The 16,118-nt window shown below is 43.4% G+C and overlaps 1 protein-coding gene across 5 annotated transcripts in view; it reads left to right on the forward strand.

Moving 5' to 3' along the window:
* Nucleotides 1-1,045: 1,045 nt before the first annotated feature.
* LOC120564171 (cytosolic carboxypeptidase 4) overlaps nucleotides 1,046-16,118 on the forward strand; it is a 121,232-nt gene continuing 106,159 nt past the window's right edge. Inside the window, exons 1-2 of one of the 5 annotated variants that reach the window (XM_039808941.1) lie at nucleotides 1,046-1,115; nucleotides 9,753-9,826. In XM_039808941.1, coding sequence (XP_039664875.1) covers nucleotides 1,046-1,115; nucleotides 9,753-9,826 — 144 coding nt within the window. Of the gene's footprint in view, nucleotides 1,116-9,495; nucleotides 9,670-9,752; nucleotides 9,827-16,118 lie in introns of those variants that run through there. The other 4 variants (XM_039808947.1, XM_039808942.1, XM_039808943.1 and 1 more) reach the window with 4 other exon arrangements.

The following is a 16,118-nucleotide window of genomic DNA, read 5'->3' on the forward strand; positions in this document are numbered from 1 at the left end:
GGTGTTGTAATTTGTAGACGTCCCTAAGCACTCGTCTTACAGCAGCAACAACAACAGCAGAGAGCAGAAGCCAGCAGGCAAGTGTTATTTACATAAACTTCTGGTGTACTTACAAACTTTACAATCCATCGTTTTATGAGTGCATAACCTATTTGTACTAGTGTAGACGTTTGGTATCATTTCGGGCATTATTAGTGGGGTCATTTACGAGTACAAGCAACTGGAGTCCATTAGCCCTGCGCCTAAGCTATTCAGCTGATAACGCTACTCTTTAGCGCTCCCAACGGTAGTACCAAGGTGAAAAAAGCTTCTGGGGGGTGTTTGGCTCGAGGTCATGGTGCAAAGGACCCTAGGGTGGAATTACTCCGAACCATCACTTTAAGACAAAAGGAAATATGTTGGTGGGACTTATTTACTATTTATGTAGCACTGCAGGGGTGCAACATCAGACCCCTGGAATCCCTTCACACACACACACGCACACACACACACACACACACACACACACACACACACACACACACACACACACACACACACACACACACACACACACACACACAAAGTTTGTTTCACAGCAGGTTGGAAACTGTGGAGCCTCAGTCCCACACTGTTGACAGGGGTGATTTACATGCACACAGCGCTCCGTTCATCTTATACCACACACACACACACCCACACACACACACACACACACACACACACACACACACACACACACACACACACACACACACACACACACACACACGCACACACACACACACACACACACACACACACACACACACACACACACACCGCTGTTTGACATTTGGGCTGCTAACCAATGGCACAGGGTCATGTTTAAAGCTCAGCCAGGTGCTATAAGTGCTGCCTGCGCACTGGCTCTCCCTGCAGTCACTCACAGCAGCCAGGGTTCCCTCACATTGGCTCCCAGTGAAAGGGCAAGACAAGGAATTAGTGCCTGCCCATACTTTTTTACACTGAATCCTCTGCATCTGACACAGACTTACCTGCAGAGAAACAAGTGGAAAGAGTCAGAATGTTTGCTTACGGACGAAGTAATTTCACCTGGAATGGAACTCTGAGAGAGCTGCAGGGCAGCTGGACAGGTAGGCTGAGTCTTATGGTGTGTATGTGTTTATGTGTGTTAGGCATATATATTTCTACAAAGAGAGAGAGAGAGAGAGAGAGAGAGAGAGAGAGAGAGCAGCAGTGGAGTTGAATGAGCATCCTCTGAGAGTTTGGCAGCAGTCACTTCAGCATGAGCATTTAGTCGCAGTTAAACTATCATATAACCCTATAGTGAGCATTCTTTGTGTTTCTTTTTTTTTTATATATATAAAATAAAAAACAACTTACTGTTACAAATCTTTTCACCTGGCAGTCATAATCCCAAAGTGATCTTCATCATACAATTTTCATCGTCATTGAAATGCATAGCCAAACTGACACATTGTTGCTGAGTGACAAAGAAAGAATGCAAAGAATCACAAACAGAAATGTGGTGCAGCATCTGGCTGTTCTGCCACAGAGAAGCAGAGCGATGTCCAACTGCACTGCTATCTCTGCTATGTGACTGCGTTATGTCCTGAATGTGAGGGCGCATTCTGTGTCCCGGCAAAGTGATGGGATGTCACATCAGATCAGAGGCATAGCAGAGAGCAGCATCCAACAGTCTAATAACACATTAGAGACATGTTCATGCTGAGCATACATGCATACATGCATGAATAATTGTTAACATTTATATGAGTGTGACATTTAGGATCTATATAGTGTGTATATGTACATAGTATAATTACATCCATGACATGTAGACTACTTTGTACTAGCATTCCCACAATGCAATGTGTTGCCATAGTCGTGCGACACTACAGCTGTCTGTGAGGACACCAAATGATGATGTACATACATACATGCATATACATACAGTGCATGCACATGCACGTACATGCATCGACATGCATACACATGCATGTACAGTACATGTGGGATTCAGTGGCTGATATATACATTTTCTTACTTATTAAGGCATTGATTTGGATCCATACACAGCCCCACACCTCAAGAGTACAACACTGTGTGTGTATGTGTGTGTGTGTGTGTGTGTGTAGGGGGCTGTATCATGTTAAGTTGCTATAAGCAGAGCTCCGAGAAGTCGTAGCACAGATCCTGTTATAGTTCTTTTCCACTTCAGCCCTGCAAGACAGACAGACAGACACATGTTAACAGCTGTTTGCCAGCTGTGCTGTTACTCAACATTTCTAAACAAACTTTTCCAGAGTGTATTATATGCTATATACAGTACTGTACTAATACTATGACATTTCACTGTATAGTGGTGAATGTGTGTGTCATGGTACTAATTGTACAAAAGTCTGCTAAATGTAAATAAAACTAACTGATGTGACTAAGAATGAAACTACTAACAGTTTTAACATATCACAGATAGTAGAAAATATTTTCTAATGACTTTCTGTATTCTGGAGTCTCTGCAGTTTTCTCCCCCATGCACACATGCAGCAATGACATGTAACAGGTCACCTCCACTCTGTGTGGAGCAGGACAGTCAAGGGACAAAACATGGTGACACAAGAGAGGAAAGAAACAGAGAAGGAATCCTGTCCCCAGCAGTGCCCTGGGTTGTGTCTGTGTATAGACTTGTATCTCATGTAAATGTGAAAGATATAAACAGCACTTTACATGTAGAAACATGATGAGGAACAATTAGTTTTTACTAATATGATAGACTGTAACAGCTGGCTGACTAACAGAAAACAAGTGCAGAGCTATACCTTTAGTGTTGTCATGTGGGTGTCCTTCAGCTCTGACAAACACGTTGAATCCATTTCCTTCTTCATGAAACATTGTTCACATTCATAGATTATATTGGCTTGCAGTCTTCTTCTTCTTCTTCTTCTTCTTCTTCTTCTTCTTCCCTGCCTTTATTGGCAGGGCATTGCAGCACATGTTGGCGTGTTTCGCCACTGGTTGATCAATGAAGAAGCGTGAAACCATTGGGAGGACTGTGTATCGCACCCATTCCTATTTTATAACACCAATGTACCATAGGACAATGTGACAATATATGACAAATGTTCAGAGTGATGATCCTTCAGAGAATCATCACCTGATGTAGGGTTTTAAGATAAGAAAAGCGAGAAATCTGTCTTGGGCCTTCGAGAGATCACAGGTGACAGCACAAACCCACATTTACTGTAGCCTGACAAGCCAGCCCCACATCAAGATGTTGGGTCTGGGAACTTACCATTGGCAGGGCTCAATCCACGGGCGGGATAAACGGTTGTCTTTCAAATTCCCTCTGCACTCATAGCCAACCAGAGCAACGCTAGTTGATAGATTACATTTTTGCCGTACCCGGTCGGCAAAACTCCGAACACATCTTCCTTTTTCAAGAATGACTTCAGTGTCGTTCTTTGTTCTTTTCTCAAAGAAAAGCTGAACTCCAAGTCTTCCAGAGTCGCGGCCAAAGCCGATTCCAAAGACCGCTGTTCTCAAGCAGCAGCAGCCATCTTCTTTGTTTTCAAGTAGCAGGGAATTCACGCCAAACCGTCGCAACTCTGCCGTCATTATGTTAAGCCCCGCCCAGCGACTCTATACACGATGTGATTGGCCTGACTAGAGTTTGGTTTTTCCAGCTCGCAAGCCAACGGAGAGTTGCTAGACTGACCCTGGCTGCAAATTACATTTGCTGCCGATAGGGTGCGTCTAGATTTTCAGGCTACATTTACTGAGCTTTGTTGTGTAAGCTCATTGTTTGTCTGTCTGGCACACTTTACTGTTCTGCTTCACTCTCACAGCTCTCATAGTGTAGTAGCAGCAGCAGTGCTGCTGGTTCCAGTTACAAAGCTCTGATAAACTCGGTGAACCTGCTCAGCAGCAGACAGACAGTCAGAGACTAGCTGGTGAACATAGAGGAGTATTTAGCAGCTACAGAGACAGATATTTCCCTCAGGATACTAAAAACAGCTGAAAGTGAGAGAATATTGGACTGACATTGATCAGGTGGACACACAAAGACTCCTGATGAATAATCTTGTTGCTCTGTAACTGCTGCATGTGGAAACAGGCAGCTGTTTGCTAACAAGTTCAACATGTCACCTGAGAAGGTGATGATGTGTTAGTGTTTGTGCCGAAATAGCTATAATTGAATATGAATACTGAATTACCTGGGGCATATCTGGTTCATTCCTGGCCACAAAATGCTTTCCTACAGTCTGATAATATTAGAGATTATATGAGCAACAGTTGTAAAACAAAAGTTTGGTTCTGCTGTGGGGGATCTATGTTTGGGACGGAACTGTTAATGCTCTCAGACTGAGTTAGCGCTTCAGGATCACATGAGTAAAAAGGGAAATGTGTGTTACACTGACTTTTGCTCTTTGAGCATTCCTTGGCTGCACTGGAATGTAAAGTGGTTTGACCCTCAGCTCACCGGTCACTACCATGACACTGCTGATCACACACCATGTTACTATGGCAACGTCACGGAGAAGTCTCACGCCACTGGAAAAACGGGGTTTGACGGCAAGATTGTGCAAGTATGGTGCCTGTGTGTATGTGTTTGTGTGTGTGTGTGTGTGTGTGTGTGTGTGTCTGTGTGTGTGTGTGTGTGTGTGACACAGGTGGACATGATAACTCAGCGGATCTGTGACCTTGTGCACACACACACTCTGTATTATTAGCACACAGATGGCAGGTTCAAAGGCAGCTCTGAGAGGAACCTGCTGTTGGCCAATAGTTAACAACCACGAATCAACACGTTGAGACACCAATCACCCTTTTATAATAATGAGAATACTGCATTAATTATTAATACAGTTATACTGCATATCATGTATAGTTTATTGTGCAAACTGAAATCTATACGGTAAATAGTTCTTGATTTAGATGTTTCACATATGTAAAGGAGAGAGAGAGAGAGAGAGAGAGAGAGTGTGCATTTTTCCCTCAGCAGTGCCTGCAGGCTGCATTTACCTGTTCAGGACATCTACGTGGCAATATTCAATTGGTACTTTTTTGTAATCAGCATATTTGTGATAAGAAATGGCCGTCAGGTGTTATTAGTTTGTGACTACAATCCCTGGTGGAAATGGAAAAGACAAAATGTTTACAAAAAATGCCATGAAGTTGAATCACCGCCTCTCTCCTAACCAGTATGAACATGAAGTGAGGGAGGATCACACTGCAGTAGTTACCAGTTGGCACCATAGAAGAAGTCTGGGGGGGAGAACATGTAAACTCTACACAGAAAGGCCATGCCCCATTAATCAACCAACCAGAAACTTGTTTTCTCTGTTTGTCTGATTTACAGCTACATTTCCTCACAGAGGGCCTCATGTGCTTCATGTTTTTAATGGTGTTAAAGCAGAAATGCTCCAGGATCAGTGCACCAGAAATAAACAAGAGAAAGGAGTGAAGCCCCACTATCAGCCTCTAGAGCCTGCAATGTGCATCGCAACAATATCAAAGAGTTGGGCAGAAACAACATACTGATCACTTTTCTATTCTTAGAGCCCTGAGCATGGAACAGAAAGGTCATGGAACCACTGCCCCCCCACAGCCCTGTGGCATCAACCACTATCAATCTATGTTACAAATCTACAACACTATTCATTATATAAAAGTGGATATTGTTAATTATTCATACAACTAAAGTGTCAACATTAGTGTTGTTTGGGTCAGCCTTCTGGGCAACTGAGTGAACGTTTTAAACATTTGTCCATGTTTTTTTTTTTTTTGTATAATTTTTTTGGGGTTTTCCCTTTATTATAGTGACAGTGGATAGACATGAAAGGGGGAGAGAGAGTGATGGGGATGACACGCAGCAAAGGGCCGCAGGTCGGATTCTAACCTGGGCCACTGTAGGACTCAGCCAACACGGGGCGAACGCTCTCAATGGGTGAGCTAGAGGCCGCCCCTTGTCCGTTAAAGTTACTTCCAGGTAACCATTTCAACGGATTTTTCATTACTTTTAGCTACCTGTTTAAACTTGTGTGCTGGCTTGCAGACTAGTTTTCACACTCTTATAGAGTAACTGCAACGTGTAGTGTTCCGATGTCATATGTGGATGTATTGTTTTAATCAAATCATAATTGAAATTTTTTTTTAACAAGCTGAGTAGTCTGGATCAACGGCAGTTCATTTTAAGGATAATCGCCGGATGTTCCTCTCTCTGTGTGTTGCCTCTGTCTAACTCCGTTCTCTTCGGGGAACAACAAACTTCGAGCTAGCGAGCTACACGCTGAAAATGTCAAGTTTGACCGCCGACCGGCCTTCCAGAGTCTCCACTGACAGGCCTTCCAGAGTCTCAGCTGACCTACTTACTGGCCTTCCAGAGTCTCAGCTGACCTGCTTACTGGCCTTCCAGAGTCTCCACTGACCCGCCTTCCAGAGTCTCAGCTGACCTGCTGACCGGCCTTCCAGAGTCTCCACTGACCCGCCTTCCAGAGTCTCAGCTGACCTGCTGACCGGCCTTCCAGAGTCTCCACTGACCCGCCTTCCAGAGTCTCAGCTGACCCGCCTTCCAGAGTCTCCACTGACCCGCCTTCCAGAGTCTCCACTGACCCGCCTTCCAGAGTCTCTGCTGACCGGACGACTTCTGCTCCTGTTGCCTTGTTGCCTGTCCCTGTTCCAGTTACCTTGGTGGCGGACCCTGGCCCAACTGGCTGAGGGTCTTCGCCATCCTGCTCGGCCCTCCAGAGGGTCTTCGCCGTCCTGCTCGGCCCTCCAGAGGGTCTTTGCCGTCCTGCTCGGCCCTCCAGAGGGTCTTCACCGTCCTGCTCGGCCGCCAGAGGGGTTCCGCCTTCACCGCCGCCTGCCAGAGGGGTTCCGCCTTCGTCATCGGCCGCTAGAGGGGTTCCGCCTTCCGCTGCTGCCCTCAGCCCCCTGTAACAAGCTAGAGAGTACATTCTGACAACATGACTCCCTGAAAGGACAAACTGTGTTTGGCTTTAAAATAGCAGCAGACTGTTGCCCTCACTGTTGTCTGCAGTGAAACAACCTGGCAGCTGAAGCAACAAACACGGTCTTCCCTTATTATTGAGGAAATGGAAACGTGTGTGTGTGTGTGTGTGTGTGTGTGTGTGTGTGTGTGCATATTATGTGTGTGTGTGTGTGTGTGTGTGTGTGTGTGTGTGTGTGTGTGTTTTGAGCCATGTAGGGGAATCCTGTCTGTCAGAAGTGTGTGTGTGATTTCAGCTGTGGATTAGCATTCTGTCCCCAAAGGGAATAACAAGGCCTATTAACCGGTTCCATCTCTGAACATGTGTGTGTGTGTGTGTGTGTGTGTGTGTGTGTGTGTGTGTGTGTGTGTGTGTGTGTGTGTGTGTGTGTGTGTGTGTGTGTGTGTGTGTGTGTGTGTGTGTGTGTGTGTGTGATAAGGAGAGAGCGCTGTAAAGTTCATGTGGGCTGGAAAGCTGGCTGTGAGCTCACTGACTGAAAGTTAGGATTAAGGATGGGATCAGTGTGTCCTTCAACTTGACCCAGACTGTCTCTATTACAAATACAAACACACACCCACACACTGCTCATCCTTTCTACTAAAAAGGCTTGTGCTGGGTAGTTTCAGAGCCGATCAGGATCAGGTCTTTACATGGACTTGATGCCACTAGCGAGTATCGAACACTCTGAAGTGATGTTACGGAGAGCTCGCTGTCATCACCTCTAATGAGAAGAACTGAGCTGAACGACACACACAGCAGACACAGCAAGGCGTCCAAATCAATGTTGGTAATTCCCTTTTTTGATTGGCTGATTAGCTGTTACTCATGATGTTTAACCAATCAGATAGTGCTGTGGGCGGGAGTGAGTCAGAGCGGGGACTGCAGACAGGCAGCTGCATACACTCTACAGGAAATTATAATCACCTTTTTGAAAGACATTTCAAATATATATATAAAATATGTCGGACTTTTACAGATTTTCACAGAAAAAAAGGAAAAAGCAAGCATATTTGTCCACTGTCATGTTCATACGAGTAATTAAATACTTATAATTAATAATAATTAATACTAATATCCCTTTTGAACCGAACCAAAAATTGTGATTAATTGCGATTAACTATGTTATTCGATTGACAGCCTAATTATTGATAATGTTATTAAATAAGAATAATAATCAGCTTGGCTGGTTTTGTTACTAATTGCACTTATGTTGTTAGTGGTTGATATAAATGAAGTTGGTACACACAGAGCATTGTGTGTGCTGTGTGTGTGTGTGTGTGTGTGTGTGTGTGGGGGGGGTTGATGTGTTTCTGTCTGAGAGCTATTGTGGTACAGTAACATGTTAGTTTCTTTGTCTATGGTTTCAGAGGCTTGGCTCACTGAATAGAGTTTGGTGATTGTAATAAAAAGGGGCTGTTTAAAGGTTTGTTTTATAGCAGCCATCCAAAGCATTATTGGCTGACGTGTCCACTGGATGTATTGTGTGTCCTGCAGCTGCCCAGCTGGCCTTGTCAGGACCTTTTTATAGTGGCAGCCTTCTCAACACTGCAGCACAAATGTTTTCTGGAGCTCTTTATCCTGCAGGGGTAGGGTTACACACGCACTGACACACAACCAGCCACACTTTTAACCACTTTTATTTATCTCCATGTATCTAATAGGTCTACAACATGAACAAAGCATATCAAGGGGAAAAAATTTAAGGAGGAAGATTTTTTTTATTTATTTTGCATTTCGAGAATAAAGTCGAAATGACGAGAATAAAGTTAACATGACGAGAAAAAACTTAATATTTCAAGAATCGGACTTTTGAGAATAAACCAAACTAGCTTTACCTATAGTCTTCTACAGAATGCATTGTGGAGGCTCGTGAAATTATACTTCAGAATCGGTTTTAATAAAAAGGAAGTGCATTTTTAAGTGCACTTTAAGTGCATAAACACAGTATGGTGAGTATTAGGACTTTGAAGAGATTGTGCCGAAAATTTTGTTCAGAAGGAGAAACCACAAAAACTTGGAAGAGGTGGCCGTATTCCTGCAAACTGAAATAGCTTGTAATGGACAGATGCAAGGGTATCGACGGTTACACCTACGCATATGTTGTATTAAGATCAAATAGTTTGATCCTGAAAGAGTGGGGGTCAGGCGAGTGCGGCACTCCAAGAATGTAACCCATATCTATGATTTTGCCTACAAGGCAGCTGGCATGGCAGACAGTCGCTCTAATGTGAGTAAGTGATAAAGGAGTTACATTTATTCTCGTCATTTCAACTTTAATCTCGACAATTCGACATTATTCTCGAAATGGTAGTTCAACTTTTTTCTCGTCATGTTGACTTTACTCTCTACATTTTGACTTTATTCTCGAAATGCAAAATAAATAAAAGATCTTCCTCCTTAATTTTTGTTCACCTTGATGTGGCCCTAATGCTCCGTCGTACTAGGCACACAGAGCCTGACCCTGGGGGTTAAGTCAGGGGGAGTCTCCGTTTCTCTCTCTCCTTACACACAGCAGCAGCGCTGCATGTGCGCGTCTGGCTTGCTGTGAGAGAGAAAACGAGAGAGACAGATGATTTAAGTTTCATGTGTGTGTGACGCTGTGTGGTGAGGACGCACTTTGGATTTCCTCCGTCTGCCTCCCCCCGATCTCTGCCTGTCTGAGTGCTCCTATCCTGTCTTTTTTTCTGTTCGTCTGTTGGTTAGTCCATCTGTTCATCTGTCTGTCTGTCTGTCTGTCTAACAGTGTGTTTATCCCTCTGTCTGTCCGTCTGTCCTCCACAGAACGACGTGGCCCAGCTATGACAACGTCGGCGAGCTCCTCCAGCGGTTTAGAGGTCCTCCTCTCGGCCCTGCAGGTAGGGATCCACAATGCATTGCTTATATTGTTCATGCTATTTTAAATACAATGTTGCAAATCTAACATCTAACATTGAGCTGTGAAAGTGTTGGGCTTATTATCTTTTGACATAGCAGTTATCTTTTTTTGCACAGACTTAACAGTGTTGAAATTCTGAATACCTGTTGCACTTATTGACATTTTCAAGTTCTTTACCGTAATGTACGTCAGAAAACGTCCATGATGTCTTTGATTTAACGCAATGCACACTATGTGAGGTTGTCACATGAGCCAGCAGAGGCTTTTCATGATGAGACCAGAGACACCAGAATTAGTCATGTATCCCCAGGAGATTTGGGGATCTGTGGCTGCGTGCTGACATTTCAGACTTTGTTGACCTCTATCATTATCATAAGCAGGAGGGTTACATTACTGTAAGACACTCCAGTAGAAGTACGAAGGACTCTTTGAATCAGTGGTGTAACGAGCCAACACCGGGCCCCTATGCAGGATTATCAAGGCGGGCCCCCCTACTACAGCACGTGATGACGGCGCAATGTCCACAAGTAGGCTACCATGACTAGGACAGGAGAGGATCATAGAGACACAGCATAGAAGAGATGAGGTGACTGGCAAAATCAGGAGTAGCCTACGCGCACCACAACAACAACAACAACAACAACAACAAAAACACTGGTTAATGCACACCATAACACATGGAAAAACACACAAGGGCAGTCAGTCCTTCCAGGATTTCACTGCCTTTTTTTGAGATTGTTGCGGCCCCAAATGCCTGATTTCACGGGAGCTTTTGTAAAAAATTGCAATAAAAGTTGTGTTTGTTGCAATGAAGTTGCAGAAGACAATGAAAGTTGCAAAAAAAGTTATGCAATAGGGGGCCCCGGCTGTCAATCAATATCTTCCAGTGATGCGGGCCCCTGATTGGTCCGGGCCCGTAAGCACCGCTTACCCTGCTTACCGATAGCCTAGTTACGCGTCATCATTACAGGACAACGTGGCATCCTGCCTGTACATATGTAATTATGAACAGGCCCTACCAACCAACTCCTCTTTAGGTCACTGATGCTCTTCGAAGTGGACTCCGTCTTTTCAAAGGATTCTCACAAACTGACTTATGATGGAGATCTGGCTCAATCTGACACATGAAGATTATCTGATTGGACCATGACAGAATGCAGATGTAAGGCTCTGCAGCTTTTCAGATATGTTTGTCAGTGATAGATCGTTCACACATTCAATTCCATCCACCTTCTTTGTATTAGAGAGGAGAAAGAATTCTCAGTCTGTACTGGAAAACCAAAACTATACATGCATATTTCTCACTATATGTAGGTAAGAAAATATGTTTTCTGTTTGTAATTTAGGAAAATCAATCAAATGAATTTCTTTGAGGCAATTAGTGAGAAACCATGCTTTTACGGAACAGTAAACTACCTGTTGCTTGTGAGTAACACCAAATAATACATTAATATCAACATCGTTCCTCTTGTGGTGGAAAGTTCCCAGAAGATGAAAAACTCTCTTTGGTGCCAACACGGAAACTAGACTCATTTCAAACTTACCACCACTCAGAAATATAATGCAACGGATTTTGGTTCCTCCTGGTGTGTGTGACTCTGATAGATACATAAGATGTGATTGAAACAGGGAACATTATAACAAAAGCAAATCTAAAACAACATGCCGAATGTGAATGGTCCTGTTCTGTGTATATGTGAGAGAAAGTGTATAGCTCTATAGATAGAGTTTGATAGCTCTATCTATAGACAGATGAACGGAAACTCTACATGATAGCTCTATCTATAAACAGATGAACGGAAACTCTACATGACTGAAAGAACATCACTGTATGCCCTGATATTGTATTACAGCGATACGTCTGTAACTGTAACTGAGAGTACACTCCCCCCAGGTGGGCAGCTAACACAGCAGAGATAGATACTGTCAAAGCTTTGTGACATTAAATGGGACTATGAATGGAATTGGTAGTGGCGGAATGTCTCCAGCCAGACCCACATCAAGATGTTGGGTCTGGGAACTCGCCATTGGCAGGGCTCAATCCGAGGGGCGGGATAAACAGTTGTCTTTCAAATTCCCTCTGCAAGCAATAGGATAGCACTACAACCAGGCAGAGCAACGCTAGTTGAGAGATTAAACTTTTGCCGTATCCGGTCGGCAAAACTTCAGTGCCGTTCTTTGTTCTTTTCTCAAAGAAAAGCTGAACTCCAAGTCTTCCAGAGTCGCGGCCAAAGCCGATTCCAAAGACCGCTGTTCGCCAGCAGCAGCAGCAGCCATCTTCTTTGTTTTCAAGTAGCAGGGAATTCACGCCCAACCGTCGCAACTCTGCCGTCATTATGTTAATCCCTGCCCACCGACTCTATACACGATGTGATTGGCCTGACTAGAGTTTGGTTTTTCCAGCTTTCAAGCCAACGGAGAGTTGCTAGACTCAACCTGGCTGCAAATTACATTTGCTGGCGCTAGGGTGTCTAGATTTCTAGGCTAAGTTGTTGACTCATCCTAGAGAAAACAAGAACGGGCAGGAGAGAAACACCTCTTACTATGTATGACTTTTTTAAATTTCAGTGTTGTTACTGTCTCATGCAGAACATCTAGGACTCATATTTCCTTCAGGTCTGTCCAGATCCAAGTTTATAACTTTGTCTAAAAGTCTTGACTCACTTGTCACTTGGTTTGGTTGAGACCACATTAGGAACTGTTCCTCACCTTCTGAATGCTACGTCATAGACAAGGTATTCGTCTCATGTAGCCCCACATTATTTTGGGACGTTCTATTCATTTTTAAAGTATTGTCATGGTCAGCAGTAAACAGCAGAGTTCTGCTTTCAGCCAGGCGCTGACAGTCTTCTGTTAGTAGGCTGCTGTATGTTATCTCCACGCGAGGTATGATGTTGCTGGAGTGGGTATGTCATTAATATCCCAGGGATTCCCTCTGACAACTTCACTACCACGTGTGACAGCCAACAGGCACACAACTCATTTTGCTGTTATTCAGACCATTCTATGCCAGCAGAACATGTTAAAGAGTCACTCAGGACCAGTGCAGTACTACTGTGTAGTCCCTGTGTGGCCGTACTGTAGGCTACCTCCCACACATCGTGTGTCCTTGATGGTAAATAACGACGTGATGACAGTCACTCATTCTGTTTTAGCGTCCCTGCAGCAGGTGTCTTTAGTTCCCTGTCACAGTTCAAAGGCAAGAGACATCAACAGTACAGAAAAGGGCCGATTCTATTCCATTTAACAACTGACATGCGTCCAGTAGTCTACAGGCATACAGGCAAATGAAAAGAGAAGCAGACACTGATTTCACATAAATGTCAGACTGTAGGTTTGCATAACAACAATGTGCTTAAAACATGTTTCTCTGTGTTCTCCATCTACTATCGGCATATTTTGTCCTGATATTATTGTGCATTATTACTTAAACTGGAAATCCTCACATTATTGAGGGGGTAGCTTTTTCTTCAGATCAATTTTACACACTAAGATGATCTAAATGCATACAAATTTGACAAGATTTATGACAGTTTAATGTTTTATTCAATCTTTCAAAAGGGGCATTATATACATTGTCTAATTCCAAGACCAACCAATCTAAACTTGCACCGTTCACTTCAACTGTATGGTGTAAGCTTTGAAACCTGAGATGTGCTTGGTTCTTATCCTCATCCACATTTCATGTGTTTGTGTTATAAACTGTTCATTTGGATTGGCTTATAGAAATGTGTGTGAAGCCTGTGCGGATAAAAGCTGGGAGTGAATCCATGATCTTTGTTTAGGTGGGTTTACACTGTGTGAGGGGTAATTCCTGACAATCAGGAATGAATGGAAAATGGCAAGGCCAGAATGGTTCTAGAATCCATTATTGCCGCTGAATTTCCGCCATTAATTACCTTATAATTGAAACATCGAAGGGCATTTACCCGCTTATACCGTGGTCACTTACAGATGAAAAAACATTAGGCCATTCATTCATATTTTAATGCGTTTTGCAATCAAAACAACAGAACAATCATTTCCATCCCATAAAGTTCTTTTGCAATGCAAAGGTTGTTCACTGCTCCAGTAACTAGGATGGACCCTAGATACGACTTGCCAACCTTAGCAACATGGTAACAGGGGATATGTACAGGAAAAAAGGGAAGTTCTCTGCGCTTCTGCAGACCACAACAATCCGGTGCAACCAAGGCAGGACAAAACAGTATAAAATAGCAAAAAACACAGATGTCTCCTTACTTGATGGTTTTATTTCTTAAGGTGCATAACAGTGACTAACATTTTGATGTAAGATTACATCTTCATCAGAGGGGATGTGTATAGTCCGCTCAGTTCAGAGAACCCTTCAGCTCAGACAGCTACGAGCCAGAAAGCTAACGCTATGCTAGCAAGATTCAAAGTCAATAACATTGTGCACGGTTGGAAATCAGTAAATATAATGTGACAGTATGTTTCACAACAAAACATGCTAGCTGTCAGCCATGTTATTGTCACCAAATCCATATCAAGACTTTCAGGAAGAGATGCTCCTCCATGTGTAACGCTACTGTCGGCCGCAGCCTATACTCGAAAGACAAAGAAAGCAGTGCTCAATTGCCATAGCTCTATAAGAATCAGGTCGCTGAAAAGGTATAGCAAAGAAGCACTTGATAACTTCTTGAATCTAATAAACTGTGTTGCAATGTATGGATGTTGATAAAGCATGGTGCTCTTTTAAATGTATGTTTTTAGAAGTTGTAAACAAATTAGCCCGATTTAAAGTAGTAAGAATTAAACAGAGGACAGAACCCTGGATAAATGATGTTATTCTTGAGGCAATTAGGATGAGAAATAAGAAGTATGACACATTCAGGAGAAATAAGGATGATCAGAATTGGGCAGAGTACAAAAAGGTGAGAAATGAAGTGAGCAGATTAGTGGTGTATGCTAAAAAGGCCTATTTCAATGAGAAAATTGTGGAATATAGAAATGATTCACGTAAATTATGGAAGTCCCTCAAGCAGCTTGGCTACAACAACAGGTTGAAAACAAAAACCAGTAACATAATTCTTGATCTGGGGAATAAAGTTACAGCAGAAAAGGTGACAGTGGCAGATAGTTTTAACAACTACTTCTCATTAGTTGCTAGTAAACTGGTGGAAAAGCTACCTGAGCAGTCAGGGCAGTACGGTGAAAGTCACATCCTTGACTATTATTCTCAGCAAGAGGTTAAAGCAGATGGCTTTTCTTTTGAAAAGGTGTCAGAGGCAGTTGTACTTGAGAAGCTTAAAGGAATATTTCACCGCTGGAAAGCTGAATATATCTTTAAATTGGGTCACTTATGTAGTCGTGTATGTATGTATGTATCGTGACTCAAGTGGTGTTACACATTTAACATATATAAAAACAACATTATATAAAAACGACATACGAAACAGGCTACATTTAGTACACACACTTTATAGGCTCCGTAAAGTTCAGCTAACGCATACTAGCATTAGCGCTTGGTGGGCTGTAAACACCGAGCATAAACACAGCCGTGAATTAGTGTGTAATGCAGAATGGTCGGCATTTAACAGTCACAAACTCCACCAGCAGTTAGCAGTTAAATGGATACAAATCACCACATTTCTGCGCCACTCGGTGTTAACACAGCCCACCTCTTTTACCCGGCGACAGAGCATCTCTAGCTCGGAGGGCTAGCAGGCCTGGTAGCTGGACAGTCCAGTACACTATTCAGGCATGTTTCCACAACAACAAAAACACGGCAGTCTCTGAACTCACGTTGGGAGTGTCGTTGAAGTTGGATGTAGTCCAGTTTGTGGTCTAAATGAGCGGACACTTGCAAGCAGGATCCGTAAAGTTCAGCTAACGCATACTAGCAATGGTGTAGCTAAACACCGAGTATAAACACAGCCGTGAATTAGCGTGGAATGTCGAATGGTCGGCATTTAACAGTCACAAGCTCCACCAGCAGTTAGCAGTAGCTAGTTGGATTTTATTTCTACACCAGTCCGTTTAACACAGCCCACCTCCACGGGCCGGCGAGAGCAGCCTGGTAGCTGGATAGTCCCGGTTCCGGTTGTTCAGGCATGTTTCCACAACAACAAAAACACAGCAGTCACTGAACTCATGTTGGGAGTTTCGTTGAAGGAGGATGTAGTCCAGCTTGTTGTTTAATGACACTTGCAAGCAGGATGGCTGGGACAGGTGGACAGCTAGCGTTAGCTTTCCACCTAGACGATTTTGGGTTTCTCCATATTCTCCGATCTGTATCGATGTATCCCGGT

This window comes from Perca fluviatilis, chromosome 8 (assembly GCF_010015445.1).
Source record: "Perca fluviatilis chromosome 8, GENO_Pfluv_1.0, whole genome shotgun sequence".
NCBI lineage: Eukaryota > Metazoa > Chordata > Actinopteri > Perciformes > Percidae > Perca > Perca fluviatilis.